Here is a 19,980-nt window from a genome sequence, read left to right on the forward strand (position 1 = left end):
TGGAAGTCACATGTTCCAGAACTTCTGCTTTTTCTGATTTAGTCTAATGGATTCTGGCAGAAGGGTAGGCAAGAAAGCTGGGAAGTAAATGAGAAATATGTTTACTTCAGAGCTGTTTAATTGGCACAGCTGTACCAGTGAGTCCTTCAGGCAAGACCTGGTTCTAGGGAAGATATTTACTTGTCTTTGAAGCAGAACATACTTCATCTGGAAGCTGCCAAAAGGCAGTACTGAAAGCTGCACTCTGGCCGTTTAGTAAAAACAGGAATGGTAAGTGCTGTTGCACTCAGGCTCCCTGATCCCCTCGCAGTGGACAAAATATAACTCATTTTTTACTAACTTTGTAAGAATCTCTGTGATATAAGCAGAAGCTATGAGCTGCTAAGCATACTAATCTTTCATATTAGATCACTGTCAATGTCTTTCAGTTTTATAAGCTGTTAATTTGTCCATTAGGCAGGCTGATTGATGGAAACAAACTACGTTTATATCTAGCATGGTAACTGGAAAGAATGGCCCTGGCAGTTTTCTGTAGTGCTGAGGGTGATCAATTATGCATGTAAATCAACAAATCCTCTTTCATTTATAACAGTCATCAAGCTATATGGCAGGATACATGTAATTTGACTGAAGGAAATTCTGGTAAATATTTGTTATCTTTTGGTATATCATTTGGTACAGACTTTCTGTCTGTAAAGCTAATGCAAAGAAACGCACTGCTGTCAGGGAGGCAAGAGTGTTCAGCTTTCACCTTCAGCCTAAGTGAAAGAGCAGGGCCATTCATCTGAAAGCAGGTTTGTCTAACACAAGGCTATGGGTGAACTGTCCCATGTTTGAGTTTGTGAATTAAACTGCAGTAGACAGTAAGGTGGTCTAAGAAGGTGCATTTGAATATCTATGGAAGTAGATGGAAAGATCTGAGGGACCCCATCCAAAAATATTTTTACTCTAGCCCCATTCTGTGAGTGCTTATTTATTTTTGAAGTGTCAAATTACTTCAAGTTCCCTATTTTTTTTCTAGGTTGGTTTTGTTTTTTTCTGGTTTTTTTTCCCCTAATCTAAGTGTAGAGATACTTAATTTGCTTAAAGTCCCAGAGTTTGTGTATCTCTATCATAAATATTTTTCACATTGTGATGTCTCATTTGTTTATTATCATTAGTTAATTGCAATCTGAGAATTTAAAGATAAGGTATTTATTATGCAAATAAATACAAATGATAAATCAAAATCATTGTATTATGGGTGTCTGCAGCCTTGGCTACAGTTAGTGTTTAGAGATGAATGATTTACTGGGTTTTGGGCCCCAAAAAGACATGAAGGAATAGGAAAGTCTTCACACTAGAGATGGCAAGCTTGTGAAGAGCTGTTAACATATATAAAAATGGTATAAAATTGTGCTCAACTCTGGTTTGTAGCATATACTCACAGTTTTCAGTGTCATGTTTCTGCCCTGTATTCTTCTTTTTAAAGTATACAAGACTCCTACACTTCATACTGCACCGAAGTTGCAAAGTCTTATGTTGGGTGTTAAAGACCAAGAGAACTTTCCTGTGTGCTTGATGGCCAAGTCATTCCTCATTAACAAATGCAACTATATAGGAGCATAATGACCTATTCAAGTGACTGAAGCTGAGATAGGAAAAAACATTTGGTAGTGATAAACCGTGTCTGAAAGCACAGCAGGAGCTTTTTCCAGGGTAGTCAGGTCACTGGTATTTTTTAAAGGCGTCATTGGTGTCTCTTGCCTTTTCTAAAACCTCATTAGAACTGGTTATAATCCATAATTATTTAGGGGCTATGTTAGGCTCCACAGGTTCAGCACCAAACTTCCTCATAACAACGTAAAGGCACTTCTTTATGTATAGAACCTTGTAAAATTTAGGCAGTTGAAGGATTTAGGACAAATTAAGCAAGTTAAAACTGAAACTCCTGAAATGTCATGTGTATGTGTCTCCTTGAAATGTTGTCTGTTGTAGCTGCTTATGCATCTGACCTTCTCAAGGATGTTGCATGGTGAAGACCGAGTAGTTGATCCTCATGTGGAGGCTCTTTAAACACTGTGCTGCCCTAGATTATCGCTGTGAAAGAAGACATGGAGATGCCAGGAAACAACACAAAAAGGCAAACTCCTGTGAAATCCTTCAGGACTCTGGACTAAACAATTCATCAGTGTTTTTCCTGCAAAATTTCTTCAGGAGTGCGTAGCTGCACTCGTTTAAAGGGAGTGTGTTTGGGTTAGGATCACGATTTTGGGGATACTCAGCTAGAGGAGAGTTTTAAGTTTTTGTGCTGTAAGAGGTTTCTTACAGAGAGAGAAACTTATTTGTTGATGTAACTAAGAACTCTGCTAAGGCTGGAACTTCTAAGACAGTGGGTTTTAAATTTGGCCTCCTTTCTTTCTCATCTTGACAGCATTTGAAATGACTTTGTTTTTTTTCTAGCAAATAACAAATGATCCTTGTGACTGTGCAATTAACTACACCTTCCCCTCCCCTCCTTCTACAGAGTTTCTTTTCCAGTAGCACAGCCCTGCCAGGAGCAGTACTAGATGGTGGTGCTGTTCTGCTTGTCGTCAGGTGGTAGGCTGTTTTTGCTGTTCCTCCTCTGCAGTGCCAGTGCTATGTCCAGTTCTCTCAGCTGCTTCAAGAAGCCCCGGTTTGGCAAGATGCACCGGTGTCTTGACACTTGCTCAATGGCATCCACGACTGTCATGTTCTTGTAAATCATCAGGTAAGCCAAGACCAGTGTGGCTGAGCGGCTGCGACCCATGGCACAGTGAACCAGAACCTTGTCTGTGGGAACAAAGAGAAGTGATGCAGAGGTGACACTGGGTAATCCTTTTCTTTGACAGGGAAGGTTTCTGTTGTGCCCCTGCTCTGTTTGATGGTTTGAATACCCTTACGAGCGATTTGTAAGGCCTGTCTTTTCACGTGTGGGGAATCTGAGGCTGTAAATCTTACTGTAGTAACTGAACAGCATCTACAGTAGAGATGATCCATTTAACCTTAAACCAAGTATCCTTTCATTTGTGAACAAAGCTTACAGAGAAGGCCTAGGGGCTGCAGCTTACCATTAGGTAACACAGCAAGCCCTACTGCAGCCCAGTCTTACGTGCCTCACAAACAGTGTGCATGTAATTCTGTGTTTGGGAATAATGAACAAAGCAAAAGGGTGTGGGAGGATTTGGTATGCTATCAAACCCTCCTTCCATGAGGATAAATGGGATGCATGTGGGGTGCCTTTCTCAGTTCTACTAGCTAGACACAAAAAGGAACCAAATTTCTTTTTTTGTTGTTGTTGTTGTTCTGACAATGATGTCCTTTGAGGTCTAGATTGCATCACTTGTTGCCCATTTTTGAGGGCAGAGGATAAGAAAGGCCATAGGCGTATAACCAGGGGGTAGAAAGAAACTGCCTCTTACACTATAGAAGTGCTTCTGTAGAAATCTCTGGCTAGTCACCCTGTTGTGTTGAATGACAGTAATGTTTCACTACCACCACCCACCCTCATCTCTCTGAGTGTTCAATATGATCATCTCCTTGCAGTAGGAGCCTGTCTTGTATCTTGTGAATGCAGAGTCTTTGCCAATAGTTTTCATCTCCGGATAAATGTGCCTTGAGATTTAGCTTTGTGACATTGCCTGGTTTAACGTGGGGCTTCCAGAGGCAGAAAGTCCTTGGCTTTGGATACTAGCAAGGTGTAAGTCAAAGTGGAAACTTCCATGTTTGCAGTGTCTGTGGGATGTGGAGGAAGAAAACAGTAAGTGGTTAAGGTCTGATTGACAGGTTTTGAAACACTTCAAAAGATTTCCAAAAATGATTAAAAGTCCTTGAGGGGGTCTTACAAAGGGTTGAACTGCTGAAGAAAGTAGATTTGGAGCATTCTCTTTAACACCCTGCTAAGCAATTGCCACAGGAGAAAAAACAAACAAACAAAAAACACTATCAGGGCCAATAATAGTCTATCTCTGTCAGCTGTGCCTAGTTAGAAGTGTTGGGTGCAAAGCCATGACTCCTGCTGATTAACTCCTTTACTTCCAGGCACAAGAGGATGTCTTGGCACAAGTAGCATTGCCGTGTAATGGATGCATCAAGAACTGCCAACACTAGAGGATTAATGGTTACAGTCTGCATCCTAATCCCAGCAGATAGTCTTAGAGGCATCTTGGCAAAATTCCAGTCCTTCTGATAACTGAAAAGTGCCTCTTCCTCTCCTGGAAAATTATAATCCATTCTATTATTACTGCAAATATTGAAAATGGATGAAAACTCATTTGTTCAGCCCTTCACTGCTTTTCTTTAGAGCTTTCCACCTTGTAAATGGGTTGCTGTTGAGGTGATAAAATACATGATAGGACAAGGAATGCTTTGCTTTGTGTGGGTGGCAAATGCAGGGGATCAGGGAGAAAATGTAGTTCTATATTGTTAACAAAGGCAAAAAATGGCTATACAATTTTCTGAAATGTCAGCTGGTTTGAAGAGAAGTCTATTGTTTGCTGTGTGTGAATAGTCCAGATCTGACTGCCTGTTACAGCAAAACACTGGTACTCTTCTGCAGAGCCACATGCTTCCTGTACTGTTCTGTAGCCTCTTCCATTATAGCGCAAAGACCACTCTGAACTTTATTTCCCCAAAAGGGAGTCCGTTCTTGCAGATTCTGACCACTTACACCCTTCAAGGAGTGCCTGAATATCCACTATCAATGCACAGAGACAGAGGTCTGCTGAGCGGTGACAGGTCCCCTGAACAATTTTGTTCACTTGACTTTGTGTTTCTTGAAAATTTATCTGTCTAGATGCAGCACAGATGGAGCCATGAATACTGAGGTGTCTTTGGTCAAATCCCTGGGGTCTTTGTCTCGTATGTTTCTTGTCACATTGGGGTTTTTTGTCTCTGTCTTTAATGTATTTTTCCTGTGACATTTTCATATGGAATGAAAATGCCATTCCCCTCTACATCTTGAGGAACTAAAATTGCAAGGGAATGAGTGCTAAATCTGTAGCATAATAGGGAACCTAAAAGCCTCTTAAAATAATGTCTTCCTTTCGTGTTAGTGAGGCCTCACTGATAAAAATTTTAATCTGTCCTATGGTCTGAATTGCATGTTTTGGGAAAGCTTTATGCACAGCTGAATGACAGCATGCATAATTGTGAACCATTACAGTTTGCCTGTAAATCTTACAACTGTTCTTAAGTCCAGTAGTCCATGCTTAAACTCTGCAAATACTGCTCTGATCAAGGAATGTCTTCACCCTCATAAAGATTTTGAATGTTAAGTCAGAATTACTGCATTAGGACTGTATTTTGATAACATCCAAATTGCCAAGCTTTCTGGTATGTTGCAGAAAGAGCCTTCTTCATTTGAATAACAACTTGTTTCAATGACATTGGCTGTTGAGCACCTTCCCAGCAAAAATAATTGTATGCAGACATCTATTCAATTACTTTGATCACTTGGCTGGCTGGCTGAAGGTCACACCCCAAACAATGTAATACAGCTAAAGTAAAAAGAAAATTCATTCAGATATACGTTCTGGTCACATAAATTGAAACTTATTTCTTTTCCCCCTTTTCTCTCTCTTTATTTGCTCTGTTCTAATACAAAGCAGCAAAGCAGTGTAATGGTGTTACTGGTCAGAAGTATTTAACACCACATACTGAAGTTCCATGTCATTACCACTGGAGATAAGTGCTTGGTCACTTGGTATAAAATCCTGTTTAAGAATCTGGATTCTCTATAAGGAAGGTGCACAAATAGCCTGTTCATTAGGCACTTGAAATGCAAAACATCTTTCTACACTAGATGTGCATCCACAAGTAATGCATTTATGTTGTTGGAGAAGAGCAGTAGTTGCCTCTACTCTTTTCTCTTTGAGAAGCATCAGTCCAGTCTTCAGTCTACCTTCTGGAGTCATTCTGTTCTGTAAATGTTTATTGGAAAGCCATTGTCATGCTTTAAGCCTCAGTGTCTCCTTGGGCCATGCATCCTGTCTTTATGCAGGTCTTTGACTGGGATAAGAAGTGCATACATATAGTGTGCTTTTCCCTCATGATAAAGAGCGTCCTCCTTTTCTTCATGAGCATTACAGAAATTCTTTATTTTATTGGCCTCCATCAGAAAAGATCCTAGCTGTCTATCTTGATTAAAAACCATGTGAATGTGGCAGGCACTGCACAACTACAAAAATTATTGCAGTTGGTAGTATCTACTTTTTTTGCTTTGTAGTTCATTCAGTCATTTTTTGATTTGGTTTCATGTTTCAGTGCTGGACTGGTGCTTGATACTGTCTCAGAACTTCCTGGACTTTGATGTGGTTTTGAAATCAAAAGGTTAATACTCCCCCCTCAACCCCATCTCATCCTTTCCTGCCACAATATTTACTGGAATGCAAGTTTTTTTTCTAGCCTTTGCTGCTTCCCTTGTGCTTGTTTCTCTACCTCAGTACAGCAGACAAAGGTCTTACAGGAACAGGAGGGTGGTGGGAATGAAAAAGTCTGCATTTCTTATTCCAGCTACTCCAGTCTGATTCTGACCTCTGGCCTCCAGCCATGGCTAGACACGGGTGAGTGTTAGTTATCCACTCCGTTCCAAAGGCAGTGCTTCAGACGTAGTTTTTTGAAATGCCAGGTACATTTCTTCACAAGCAAGTAAGCTCCTAGAGCAGTTTCTCCTGCTATTAGAACTTTGATTTTTAAAACTGATCTGCTTTCAAGGTTTCTCCAGAACAAGGGAAGGGACTGTTGCTGTGGACTGTACTTCCTGAAAAGGTAGAATTGTAAAGACCTGGCTGGCTATTGGAAGCAAGTCAGGTAGTAGCTGGCAACAGCTGAGCTAAACAGGCAAGAACAGAAGCTGACACAAGGCTAAAAACTTGATTTCTGACCCTCTGATATTAAGGTCTCTATATGTCAGCAGGAAAGTCTTGAGTTTCTCAACTGGTTTCTGGTAAAATATCCTGTAGAGATTTTTTTTTTTTTTTTTTTAAACAAGTATGAGGGGGGAAGGAGTAGGAGTAATATTGGAAGTCAGTGTGAGGCCTAGGCTGTAGCACTTCATATCAGTGTAAAGCTTTCTGATAGAACACTGCTGGAGATCAGCAAATAATGAATTGTAGTAATCAAGCTGAGAAATTACAAAGACTTTAATGAAATGTTTCTAGATTACTGCTGTCAGAGCTGTTTTGGTTCCCTGCTGCTTGGAAGATGGCGGAGAGATAAATGTTATAGGTTGGGGTAGATCTGATGGTCAGGTAGGAAGGGTGGTTTCTATATTTATAGAGTGAATCTAATGCTGTAGAGCATGAAGCTGTAAAGTGACAGCATGGAATCTCTGAGAGCACTTGTGTTCTGCTCCCACCTCTATGCAACTAATATTCATTAAACCTATGTTAATAAGGATAAATTGAGGGGAAAAAAAGCTAATTTGTGGCACCTATACAATGTCCCTTTGTCTCTGTGCTTATGACAGAGAGTCAAAACAACAACAAAATATCTCTATCAGATAGGACACCTTGATTCAAGCTTTGATGAGGACTTTTATCGAAGTGCTTGGTAAGGGGCTCTTGGGCTAGTATTAGTGGGAAAGGTCCTAATTACATTACTACCTTGTCTTAAAGTGGTTCCCTACTATTAGCTTTATATTCTCTGTTAACCTGTTTTGGACTTGTTTCTTTTTTACAAGATTAAATGCTGTGGAACTATGCTTTTAATCCGATGGAGTAAATGTTGAACTGTTTTTAACCGTTTTCAGCACCCTCCTTACTTCTTTCATCCTGAAGCGCATTATCAATGAATTTAGAAGCTGAATAAAAGAATTGGCTGAGGTCGAAAGTAGGGAGATCATCTGCTTCCACTCCATGGTACTCCACAGCCATGTTGCGATAATACTCTGGTCCCGTGTCCACGTTCCGCTGACCATGGGCCGCGTTGAGGATGTGGGTGAATCCCTCCTTCTCCAGGCTGTAGCGATCTAATGCAGTTTTTCTGTTAAAACAAGAGTCGTCATGTAAGTCAAGAAGCTTCTTATTCATCTAGCTAGAAAATGAATTAAGGAAAACCTCTGATTTGGTATATTCTAAATGTTAATCATTTAAATGATAATGCTGTAACAATGCATCATTTACCATTGTAAGGATCTAAAAATACTGCTATTTGGAGTGAATAATCTTTCTGGAGTTCATAACTCCAGACTCCCAGGTCCTTAGAGCATATTGAAAGTTAATTTATTTTCCTGTTGCCTTTGTAATGTAGGCAATACTGGCTTCTATCCATCTTTTACAAGAAGAAACCTGAGCTAGAGAAAGAAATAGAATAAATTATTTAAAGTCATAAAAGCAAATCAAGTGGCAGAACTTGAAACAGGACTCATAAATGCTGTTTTCCCCTTCTGTCCCATCACTGGTATTGCAGAACTAATAAAAAATCAGTAATATGTGAGTAGTATAATCATCTGGAATTCAAAAAGAAGCTCTTAATCCCCACAAGAAGTTACTGAGTGTTTCTCCATTTCTTTAAAAAACAAATAAACAAAATGTTAAAAAAACCACCCTTCTGTGAACATTTTACTGTCATGTTTGGTCAAACCAGAGGTCTAAAGCGAAAAGAACTAGATATGGAGATTGAGTATTAGCTTTTAGAGGAAACTGAAAGTCATATATTGGTAGTTTAGCCAAATGTTCTCATTTGTTCTTGTCCTCTCTTCCCTTGGACAAGGGAAGTCAGATAGGAGAGGAAATCCTAGATTTTTGTATGCTTAATACCAGCACTAAGTGCTTTCCAGAAGGATGAAATTCCTCAAGAAATGCAGAGTTTGTGGACAGGCATGTAAAACTTTTTCTATTCCATTACAGAAAGCTTTTAGTTTTGAAAAGTTTTGTTCTGAAAAAGCTGTCAAGTTTCATTAGTGCCTAGGAAAACTATTAAGCTTTTTACAAAAAAAAAAAAAAATTGCTTAGGCTTTACTCTGTTAATATCTTTTCACATAACTACTGCATGATGTGCAACAGCTTTTTCCAACCAAATATACCTTTCTCCAGGAGTGTTTCCTCAGCGTTTCCATGTGTAAATGCAGCTGCTGTCACACAGGATATTGTGGTGGGCTACCTGTTGTTTCATAATTCTAGCTGTGATAGCCCAGAATGGCTTGAAATTGACTGCCTTTCCAGCCTCTGAGTCAAAAAGGGTCTTGACTTTGAGCAGTGAAGGATCTAGTGATTAGAACATTTAATGGATATGATACTGAAGGTTTTACCTGCGCTTGCTCTTATTGAAATTAAGCTCATGATAATTGGCTGTTCTGACAAGACATGCAGAAATTCCTTTCCTAGTCAGGAATTATAATGTCTTGATATGAATTGTGTTTTTTACTAGGGAATAATTTCATAAGTCACCTATAAAATCACGGATAAGGTAAATATCTCCAGTTAATGTGGTGATGCCTACCTAAAAAGCACAGTAGACTCTGGAGGACAGAGAAGCAGCAGCATCTTGCTGCCAGTGCTGTCCCTTGTCACCTTCACCTCATGTTAAATAACGTGCCTGCTCCTTCCCCTTGTGTTGGGGTATGGACAGTATTTAAAATTAAACAGGTTAAATGTCCTGGCTGAAGACTAAGGTTTCAGTGAATAAGTACTACTCTTTGTTTTGATGTACTTGAGGTGAGCTACAGTTCCTGCTTTCAAGTTAAGTTTTATTTTTTTTTGTCTCCCTGGTGCTGAAATAGAGAAAATATGTTCTTCATTCACCAGACTTGGCCCAAGGCATGTATCCAACAAACTGTGTAAGGCTGATGGCTTCAGGTCAGACATCTGTGCTCAACTAGAACCCCTGCAAGTGGAGACCTACATGCTGAGTAGTAAGTAGGGCTGCAGAGTAGCTAGGGTCAGTAGAAAAACTAAGTTTTTGAGGGACTGTAAGTACTAGCAGGCTTTGGCTTCTGCAGGCATTGCTCAGGCTAATAAATAGCATTTGAATTAAATGACCAAGTTTTTCTGAGCAAGGACATCATCAAACAGCAGGTTGCATGACTATTATTAATATTTGACACTTGTATTTATATGAAATCAGATTTTCCTGTTTCCTTAATTGGAGATTGCCTTTTGACACGGTGCAACTAATTGTCATGGGTCTGCTGACTGGCCCCCTAAGGCTGAAAATAGTTTTTTCCAGGTGGATTTCTGGAGAAAAAGCCCACGACACTGATGCATTTAATTCTGGTGCCCACACTTAGTTGTGTTCTGTGTCTTAGGATCTCATTTCTCAGTATTTGGTGGCCTCTGTTCCAGTAGCTATTCAGAAAAAGAAGGAATACTGTCTTTCAGTAACTTGCATAAGCAGTTGTCTCAGCCTGGCCAAGCTCCTGAGAATTTCCTCTTCTACCTCTTAGTCTTGCCTGCAGCTGCATTCTGTGACTTTGGGGCCCAAGATGGAATTAGTGCTTCTCTTTTTATTTCATCAGTTAAAGGCAAGGCAGTTTGGTGTTAATTTTGCACCACAAATGCATTAGCTGTTATTTTACCCTTGACTTGTTGGAGTTTAGGAATATACACACTGTTACTCTCTTAGTTCCCTCTGTTTCCCATGACTTGGGCTAGAAGTGGAATCCAAAGCAGCAGTGGATCAACCTTCGATGCTGTTGCAAAAAGCCCATTATAAATACTCAAATGTAAATAAGTCATCTTCTCTGAAATTACTTTTTTTTTTTTTTTTTAAAGCAAATTGCAAGTGGAACAAGGAAATACTTGGTTTTCTACTCCCCTGTCTTTGTCACTGAAGAATTTATGCTGTTTTCTTCAATGCTTGGGATAGGCTGATTTTAAAATATCATCTGCTTTTTAATTTTGCTTGATATGCAAACTGATTCAGCAATACCCTTTAGAGTGAATGGAACCTTGCCCAATGGAATTGTTTTCTTTATGATATAGATACACATTTTTTTTCTTGCTACTGACATTGCTAATCTGAAAAACTTCAAGAAAATGAATGCTCAGTGTTGAGCACTCAAATCTGTTAAGTTCTTCACATTTTCACTGGAATAACTATCACTTAAACTGTGTGTAGGTGTTGTAGAACCTGTTATTCGAACAAAGACCTAAAATACTTGCCCTGTCTAAGTGGAGCAGGGTCAGTATAGGCCCTGTGGCTCTGTGGTTTGTGCATCTGCAGGCTGAGCTATTGCATGCAATCTGTGAAGAGGATGTCAAACACCTTCCTTATAGCAGATACCCTGGACAGTTTTATCTATGAAAAGCTTTTCCTAAGGTTTCTAACATATAATGTTGTGTAGACATATGAAGAAACAGTTGTTGTGTAATAGAAAATAGGGTTCACTGGACTGCAAGAGGTGCTTGCCTTGGGCTTTAGAATCTGCATCTTTTGAAGAAAGCTGAAGTGACACTTAGTCTTTTTCAAGAGCAGAAGTGCTTAGTTTCAAACCTAATACGGAGATTAGAAAGCACTTTATACTCTTTCTTCTTTCTCACCATCCCCCCAGTCTTGCATTGGATAATCATATTTTCATAGAAGATCTCACTACTGTTCTTTGAAAATCTTTCCTCTTTTTTTTCTTTCTTTTCCTTGTAAAATCTTTCCTCAAAAACTAGGCAAAGAGCCCAGCTGGACTACCACTTTCATACTGGGTCAGGTTTGTCTCCTTTTCAACTCCCATCAGCCATGTTTTTACTTTGTACTTTGATCTTAAATATTACCAGGCAGAGATGGCCTGTGCCGAGACTCTGCCATAATACAGGCAGTTAAACTTGAGGCTGTGCTGGGTCTGCAATCTGTTGATTGCCAGTTAACAGAGAGCAAGAAAGAGTCTGTTAAGCCCTCCTACAGGGGACCTATATGCCTGTGAATGGAATTGTTACTGTGCCCCTCGACATGTTTGCTTGGACTGGCTTTAGCCATCAGTGAGCTCTGGCTTGTGTGAAGGACTTGCTTGCTCTCCAACCTCAGCTGAATCTGTAGTGTAAATACCGCTGTGATAGCGTCCCTCTAGCTGCACTCTGTAATCAGAGCATATGGGGGTTTGTGTTTGATCATGCATGATTGTTCTGGTTACACCCCAAGGAGAGGGGAATGCTTTTGGTCTTCCTTGAAGTTTTTACCATGCCTGAAGTATCAGTATTTTAGAGGAAAGGGAGAAATGAATCACGCATAAATACCTGAAAATATGCAATTGGTTGAGGTTACTAATAGCTTAGGATCATTCAGGGGTATAAGATTCACACATTTTATTGAAGGATTTATAAGTTTGTTTCTAATTCATTTTCAACTAGAAATGGCACAGATTTTTTTTCCTTGTAGTTGGCTAACTACCAGAGTGTAATAGTCAAGCTAACAATATTCTTTTTTTCCCTTCCTTGGGTGCTGCTGTTTCCTTTTAAATTGCAATTAGTACTTCCATTTTTGTGATTACGGTTGAATTTTAAGTAGCCATTTTAAAGAAGAGTGCTATAAATGCCAGTGTAGGTGAAGCCATAAGCATCTGACTGCTCTTACAATTGTTTTCCTTTTGTATATCTCCACATCTGCGCTATTAGCACTTGATTTTCTTTTACATGGTGCAGCTGAGGTCTCCAGTGTCTGTCTTGAATGTGTTCCTATGCAGGGAATGTGGAGTGTGGCACTGGGAGACAACAATGAAAATTTCCTTATAATTCATTTTAGTAAGAGTTGAACCGGGCAGATTGGTCCGATGTAAAAGCTCTTCAGTTTGGAGCACGTAAACTTATGCTGAAAGTTAAGCATACCCAGCAGTCCTTTTTTCTATGTTAAGCAAAAGCTCAGTGCTTTGCTGAATCAGACCTTGCATTTACTGTGGGGCAGATGGACTCATAAACATGTTTTTAAAGTTCTGAGGCAACGGGGAGTACTTTGATATGGGAATGCCACCTAAATGGTGAAAATTTGAGATAAAATCTCTTTTCTGTAGGGATATATTGATACTAACAGACTCACCAAGAGGGAAAACTGACCCAAACAAAAGTGCCATCCATTTTCAGATGATTCTCAAAAGACTATTTACATCTCTTGGGTTGTGCAAGGGGAAGTAAAGGGCTTGGCCAAGACTTTAACTGTGCCTGCTGTCAGTTTTAAGGCTAAGACTCATAGGATTAATAGCAAGTGCTGCAGCAAACTCTGCCTTCTTCTGGAAGCAGCAATGTAAGTAGTTATAACTTATGGAAAAAAATGCTTTCTTTCAGGTTGCTGTCTCCAGTGTACCAAATCCCTGCTCTCTTTTTCCAAAAATACTGTCATAACAAGCTTTAGTCCAGCTGCTTACATCAGAAAGTTGCCCAAACCAATGGAGTTGGAAGAGAGGGGGAAAACAACTTGCGGGCACTGCAGCCTGCACCTCCACATGAAGTATTAAGTATGTTAAAAGCAACTAACAAAGGGAAGAAAAGGCGGCTCATGATGAAAACACAAATGCATCTAAAGGAAGGGCAGTAATCCTCCAAAATACCTGATGAGGGTGTGGGCAGAGCACCTCCTTCCAGAGGTAAGTCAGCACCTTACAGCTGGTACTCGTCAACCAGATGAGTGGTACGCTTATAAACTTTAGGTAGAGCCAAGCCTCTTAAACTTCATGCAAAGGTTGTGCAATGCAATCATGTTTCAGTATAGACTGTTAAAGCCACAGATTGTCATGACCCAGATTGACAAAACACGAGGAAATCTGAGGTGACATGTTACTAGGAGAGGAATCATCTCTCTCAAACTTTTCCATTTTTTTAAATGCTGAAGGAAAGCTCGATGCAGGATGATAATTTACCAGATGGTCAGTGTCAGAAAGAAGCTTCCTGAATATAGGCAATATTGACACTTTCTTAAGAAAATCTGGCAGTTCTCCCTCCTGAGGAGAGATGTTGAGAATTTCCAATAATACTGACCCAATTTTCTTTGGTAACTCCAGCACTAAGGGAGTCTAGAGATAGCACAGCATTGTATCCCCTTTTCCTTCCGAGGTGTTGCTCCATTTCCGTGGATACCTCCTGTTCAGTGTGAATTAGGAGAATTTTTAGGTACCACTGAAAATACTGAACAGGATCTTCAGAATATGTGGTAGAGATTTAGTAGTTCATTTTCCTGAAGCCCAAAATGGTGGATGTAGTTTTTGTAAGTGATACAACCTAGATACAGGAAATAGCTTTTTGCAAAGGCTCTGGGCACATGTGTTGTAGTCAGTCAGTTCCTGGTCTTGACTTCAGTCACTCATCAAGTGTTAGAAATCACCTACGGACAGAGATGTTTTGTGGGAAACCAGTGGAGCTTTGAGATTTATGGTCCAGTGTTACAGATCTGATTTTCTGGACTGTTAAACTGCTGTTACAATTGGCAGATTCTCATGCTAATAGAGTTGAAACTATGTCCTCAAGAGTGTTGTTATAATCTAAATCTGCATACGCTTCTCTCTTTATATGATTAATACTGGTGTAAATGCTAGGGGTTGATAATGCTAAATGGTAGGAGATAACTGTTTCCTACCCCGAGTGAGTACAATCTGTTTCCTTCTAGGTGAATGCAAATCGTCTTTCTACTTAGTCACTTGGAAAAAGCCATACTGTACTGTTTTTCTGCAGAAGGGTAAGAGGAGAGAATGAGTTTTAGCTAAGCATGTATTTAGTGTTTAGTTATTTATCTTAATTATCACACACTCCAGTTTGTAGTTTTGAGTTACTTGTATGTCTTGCTAAACCTTACTTGTATTTTTCTCAAGACCACGACTTTGGGACAGGCCCAGACCATGAAGTGCAACCTCAGTTCAGCTGCATATCCAGAAAATTATTTTTCATATTTGTAGAGAATTAGACTCCAGAAGACTTCTTTTCCTCTGGGAGTAGTTTGAGAACACAGGAAGAACTGAAACTGTGATCAGGCCTTAAATCTTAATGAGATCTAATGGATGGTTAAGAGGAAAACAAATTCTTGGAGGGCCTTTGTCTTCAACTCAGAGACAAGTTTTGAACTTCAGAAATGTGGAACCCTTAACATCATCACAGGTAATAAGGCCATCACTGAAGAGCTGCAAGAAGAAACTACAAAGTGTGTAACTGGCAGAGATTTTCCAGGTGTTTGGGGTGGACCAAGCAGGTTTGGAATTAGCCAGTAAAACTGCCTGTGCAAGTAAGCAGGTGACCAGTGAAAGAAAGGAGCAAGACAAAGCTGCTTTCTATCCCTTTAGAAGGCTTCTAGATGTGAGGAGGGTATATACAAGCACTAATCCTGGTAGCAGTTGAATCAAATCTTGGCGAAGTGTGTTTTATTCCTATCGCTGGGCTGTCTCATACAAGTTCCAGTGTCTGGTCTTTAAAAGTCCTTGGAACTTGCTGGAGGAAAATTTCAATTGGAGCTGAACACAGCATGTTGTATTTTGAGGCTTTGATTATTCTGGGTCTGACAGGCTCATGGAGATTTCATTGCCTCTGGGCAACATCTGCAGTGAAGCCTTGTAACAAAAGGATTGAGTGGCCTCACAGGGCTCCCTGATAGCCTGTGTTGCATTAGAAGGAAGACATAGTTACTAGTCAGGGTAATTAATTAGCATTTCCATAAGCAGTCACAAGTCCTGTTAACCTTGTGAATGCAGGAGGCAGGAATAAAGCGCAGATGTGAATGCTCTGAAGATAAACTCTGCATGTGTGTGTTCACTTGATTTTGTTGATGAATTCCACTAAATTCTTTCAAGATCAACCTTTATTTAGCATGGCTAAAGATACAAATGCACCCAACATCTGTTAATGTCTCCATGGCAGCTCTTTGGCCACCAGTGCTACAGCTAGGTCTTAAAATAAAACAATACAAAAAACCCTGCCACACTGATGGGGTAAGCTGTTGGTCAGAAGTAAGGTGTGGAACTGGCTGAGGAAAGGTGTGGAAGCCCCTGGACTTTGCCTGCTTCAATTCAGATTTTAGTTATGGTAATGAAAGGCTGCATCTTTCCTGCAGACCAGTTCTCATTTTAGATTTCCTCCCATGTCAAGTTTGCCCTTACCTGGCTGACAATAGTAGTTCTCTTTAAGGGAGTCCCATTTTCTGGTGAAGTTTTATTTCTGTTCACCCCCCACCTGCTCCTCACTTGTTTTTCCATCTCTATTGGTTTTCTCATTCCTTTATCTTGTCATGTGTGGGACTTGTTTCCCCTTGAAGCATCACTGGTTTTCCTCCTGACATAAGACCAGTCCCCTGCAGAAATATACTGCCCAGCCTGAGTGAGTAGCTCCAAGTACCTCTCAAGAAGCCTGTATTTGTGTTCCTCTTGTTAGTTTATGCAAAGTGCCAGATGTGTGCTGTATTCAGAGTAGCACCTCCTAGCTATTGAACTGCAAGATGTAACAACCCCCTGCTACAGGAATGATTACAGGAAAGAGTCAGTGACTGGTGTCGTGGGCTGAGACTTGTTAAATCCCTTTGCTCAGAGGGCACAGCTATAGCTTCATCACAGAGACAAGAGAGAAATTCTTCTAAAAGCTTCATTCAGAATAATTCTGCTGGTGATTCTGAATACGAAAGTAGGAAATAAGTGCCAGAAGAGGCTGTTCTTTACAGTGAATCTTAATTTAGAAATATCTAAAAGAGGGGCAGGGAAGGATGTGGAAAGGAAAACTAGACCTCCTTTGCTTGTGTTCCTGAATCATTTGGCCAGGCTGTTCCCATGGCTGAATTTTTTTATCCCACACCGCACACACACACTCCCACCCCCACCTCTAAAAGTGAGAGCCCTGGCGAGGTACAAGCCCAGAACTCTTGTGTCTTTCTGTTGCCTCTGGCGCCACAGAAGTAATTGGTGGATGATATTGGGAGTCTTGTAACTTTCAAAGCTGTATATCTTTCCTCTTTTATAAGCTGGCAACAGATGAATTTTAGAACCTTTTAAAAAATTATTGAGAACTTTGGAGCCAGTGGGGCTCCTAGTTGTGCCTTTCAGTGATGATGTAAAATAAATGTCATGTTAGTGCAGAGTGTAGAGGAAAGTGGGAACTGGACCAATAATGCCTAAGGGGTAAGGAAAGCTCTCTTGCTCTGCCCAAGGTTTGGGTTGGGGGATTTTCTGATGGCATGTTTCCCTGCTGCAGCAGTCATCTCTGCTTGTTGGAATAGGCTGTTTCTAGTTTAGTCCTGTGCTCGGCAGAACTAAGTCTGTTTTGTGGGATTTTTTCCATATCACACTTAGTCTGATCAGTGAGACACATCTCTGCAGCTTTGCCTTCCACAGGGTTCTGTTTGTTTTAATCTCTTGAGCAATTTGGAAATGCAGAGTGTTCCAAGTAGAGGCTTGGAAATGCAGAAATACCACTACAGGGTGAGCTGTCTCTTTAGTCACTGTTCAAGAATTACGTTTTAGGCCTAAGCTAACCTATGGTGTGGTCCAACACATCTATGTGTCCATCCTAACTGTGGAACCACTTTCATTCAGAGTTGAATGACAAATCACTCCTAGATACGAACCATTTAAAAATAGATCACAACGAGCTTCAACCTTTGCAGCCTACAGTGGTGCCACAACCAGTCCTGTTACTCTGCCTTTAACAGCAGACCCAGCCACACTTAACCTGTGCTTTTTTTGTAGCAGCAGCAGCAGCAGGCAGTGTGTGCCTATAACAGTAAGGGCCGTGCAAGGCTGATTGCTCTGTTGAACTCTGGCATCTGTCAGTAGTTAAAAACACCTTGCTCTGTTGGTGAGCTGTGCTTACTACAGCTTAGTCATCTCCTACGTAGAGGAGATGTACTATGCACACTTACTCATCTCCTATGTAGAGGTTGGGCCAGACTTCATTGACGTGAGTGTACTGTGGGCATCCCTTCCAGAGGAGTCGCTCCAGTTCAAATGCCCCTGGGGTACAGTAGTCCTCTTCAGGGTCTACTTTGATCGCTGTGTATGCGTTTTTCTTCGCAGCGTTCCAACTTCCTGATGACATTTTGTCCATGGGGTAGTGCTCTTGGGATATGCAAGAAACTGGAATGCAACCAAAGCAGATCATTAACCTGAGGAAGCACAAAGCAAGTGATTTCTGCTCCAGCTGTAGGACACTGGGAACAGCACTGCCCAGGTCTGACTGAGCTGCACGTTGTATGAGATGAATTAACCTGCTCTGTGGCAAACACAGACTGGCACCTGGACTTCTGCCCCCACCCAAAGTGGGCAAGGAATATGTTGTTAGAGGAGCTCACCAGCAATGGGAACAAAAGCCAAAGGTTTGTGATTACTGAAGTTCAGTGTCTATTGGGCATTTGTTTCCTGGAAAACCCACTGGTAAGAATTTGATAGGTCTAACAGCTAGGGTCTAGAACACCAAGGAGAACTGAGTGGGGAAAGTTTTTTTTTTTTTTTTTTTAATCATTAAATAAGAATTTCCCAAAGGCTCTTCCTTATGTGATTTTTAGCAATACAGGGAGATGAAATGTGTATTTAGGTGAATGTTGGGTATACCTGTCCTACTCTTTTCTACTCTTCTTTTTCCTGTATTGCCAGCTGCAAACTTTCCTGTCATCTCTGTCTCTGTGTGGGCTCTGTGTTGTTTCTCCTACTGGGACTCCCTGATGTCTCAGGGGAGCAGTTGCTCAGTCTCTTATTCTCTTGAAGAGAGAGGTTGAACCTTGGGGTTCTGTAAGAGACTTATAATGAGATGTGGAGTTGAGCTTGATCTTATGAAGTGAGGAAGTACAGTCTGCCAAAAATCCACCTACCTTGCAGGCAACAAATCCTGTAGCGGCTCCCAAAATTTTTTTGTGTTGGCTCTTTGTGTCCTCTTAATTCCAAAAATCTGGCTAATGCCTTCATGCAGCTATTGTAGAGTTCTCCTGAAAGCAGGATGACCATTTTTCACTGACATTCCATGTACCGATGGGGTTTGTTAGCTCAGTTTGGGCCCTTTTGTGCCTGTCATGTTCTGTTTCTCTGCAAAACTTGAAAAAGCCAAATGATTCCTGTTTTGCTGCTCAAAAGCTGTACAAGATTGTGGAGTCAGTTTTTGTTTGGCAAAGTGTACACCTTTGTTCAAAAATTGGCTTGCTTTCACTGGCAAGGGGATCTGTGGTTTAGACAAGCTTTTTAAAACATGATGATGATGTTTAGCTAAGTGGTCCTCTGTTGAGATTTGTAAAGAGCTCTGAGAATTCCAGCTTCAAGCAAACTTATCTTGGCCTTAGTCTTGTGTGCCTATGGTGTAGCATCAAATCCCATCTCTCTGCCCCAGTAGCCATGCCCCACGAGAGCCTTTTCCCTTCCTATTCCAGAATTATGCTAATTCTTCACGCAGACTTACTTATTGTCTGTAGATAATGTTAGACTATCAGAGATACAAATCTAATACAATCTGACTTTGAGAGTGATTAGGCTGTTATCTAGAACTTGATAAGAGCTGCTATTTCTCTACTAAGGAATTATCTTAACTGAGAGCTTGTTGCTTTGATGTTGAAGGACTGACTACTTTTATTCATAGCTCCATAAAATGGGAGGGAAGGAAAGGAAGGGAAGAAGAGAGAGCAATGTAATCAGTAGTCACAGTCGGTTGCCACAGTGTATTGATTTGTTACACCTTGGAACAGGGCGATTACATCTGCAGATGATCGTTTGTGGTACTGTAACACCAGCACAGTTTGAAGCTTGGTTAGCACTCTGAAAGTTAGACCACTGCTGAGAAATACTTGTTTCTGTCTGTCCTGGGAAGCCATATGCTCCCTGAACTTTCAAGTACACTATGTTCTTTTATGCCTTGCCAATGTTATCTGCTGCGGGGATTTTTAAATTGAGTTAGAGCACAGGAAAGCATCAGTTGAAATTCCCCTAATAAAACATGTATTTCAGATTTGACTCTAGACTAAGTAAGAAGTAACAGAGTTTAAATAAGAGGAGGTGAAGGGGGGAAAAGGGACTGGTTTGCTACTTGAACTCTGGCATTAGTTGCCATGACACATTTGGTTGTGGCAGAAGGACAGAAGGGCTTATGTTTTTCCAGGAATCAAAGATGTCTGACT

The 19,980-nt window shown here is 40.6% G+C and overlaps 1 protein-coding gene across 1 annotated transcript; it reads right to left on the minus strand.

Annotated features, from left to right (window-relative positions):
- Positions 1–2,495: 2,495 nt before the first annotated feature.
- Positions 2,496–18,784, minus strand: DUSP29 (dual specificity phosphatase 29). The gene is made up of 4 exons (XM_050338004.1): positions 18,691–18,784; positions 17,746–17,959; positions 7,763–7,983; positions 2,496–2,793 (listed from the first exon to the last, which is right to left on the minus strand). The coding sequence occupies exons 1-4, from the start codon at positions 18,782–18,784 to the stop codon at positions 2,546–2,548; spliced, it is 777 nt and encodes a 258-aa protein (XP_050193961.1). The 3' UTR covers positions 2,496–2,545.
- Positions 18,785–19,980: the final 1,196 nt, after the last annotated feature.

The sequence above is a fragment of the Myiozetetes cayanensis genome, unplaced genomic scaffold (genome assembly GCF_022539395.1).
Source record: "Myiozetetes cayanensis isolate MyiCay16 unplaced genomic scaffold, myiCay2020 scf10, whole genome shotgun sequence".
Classification (NCBI taxonomy): Eukaryota; Metazoa; Chordata; class Aves; order Passeriformes; family Tyrannidae; genus Myiozetetes; species Myiozetetes cayanensis.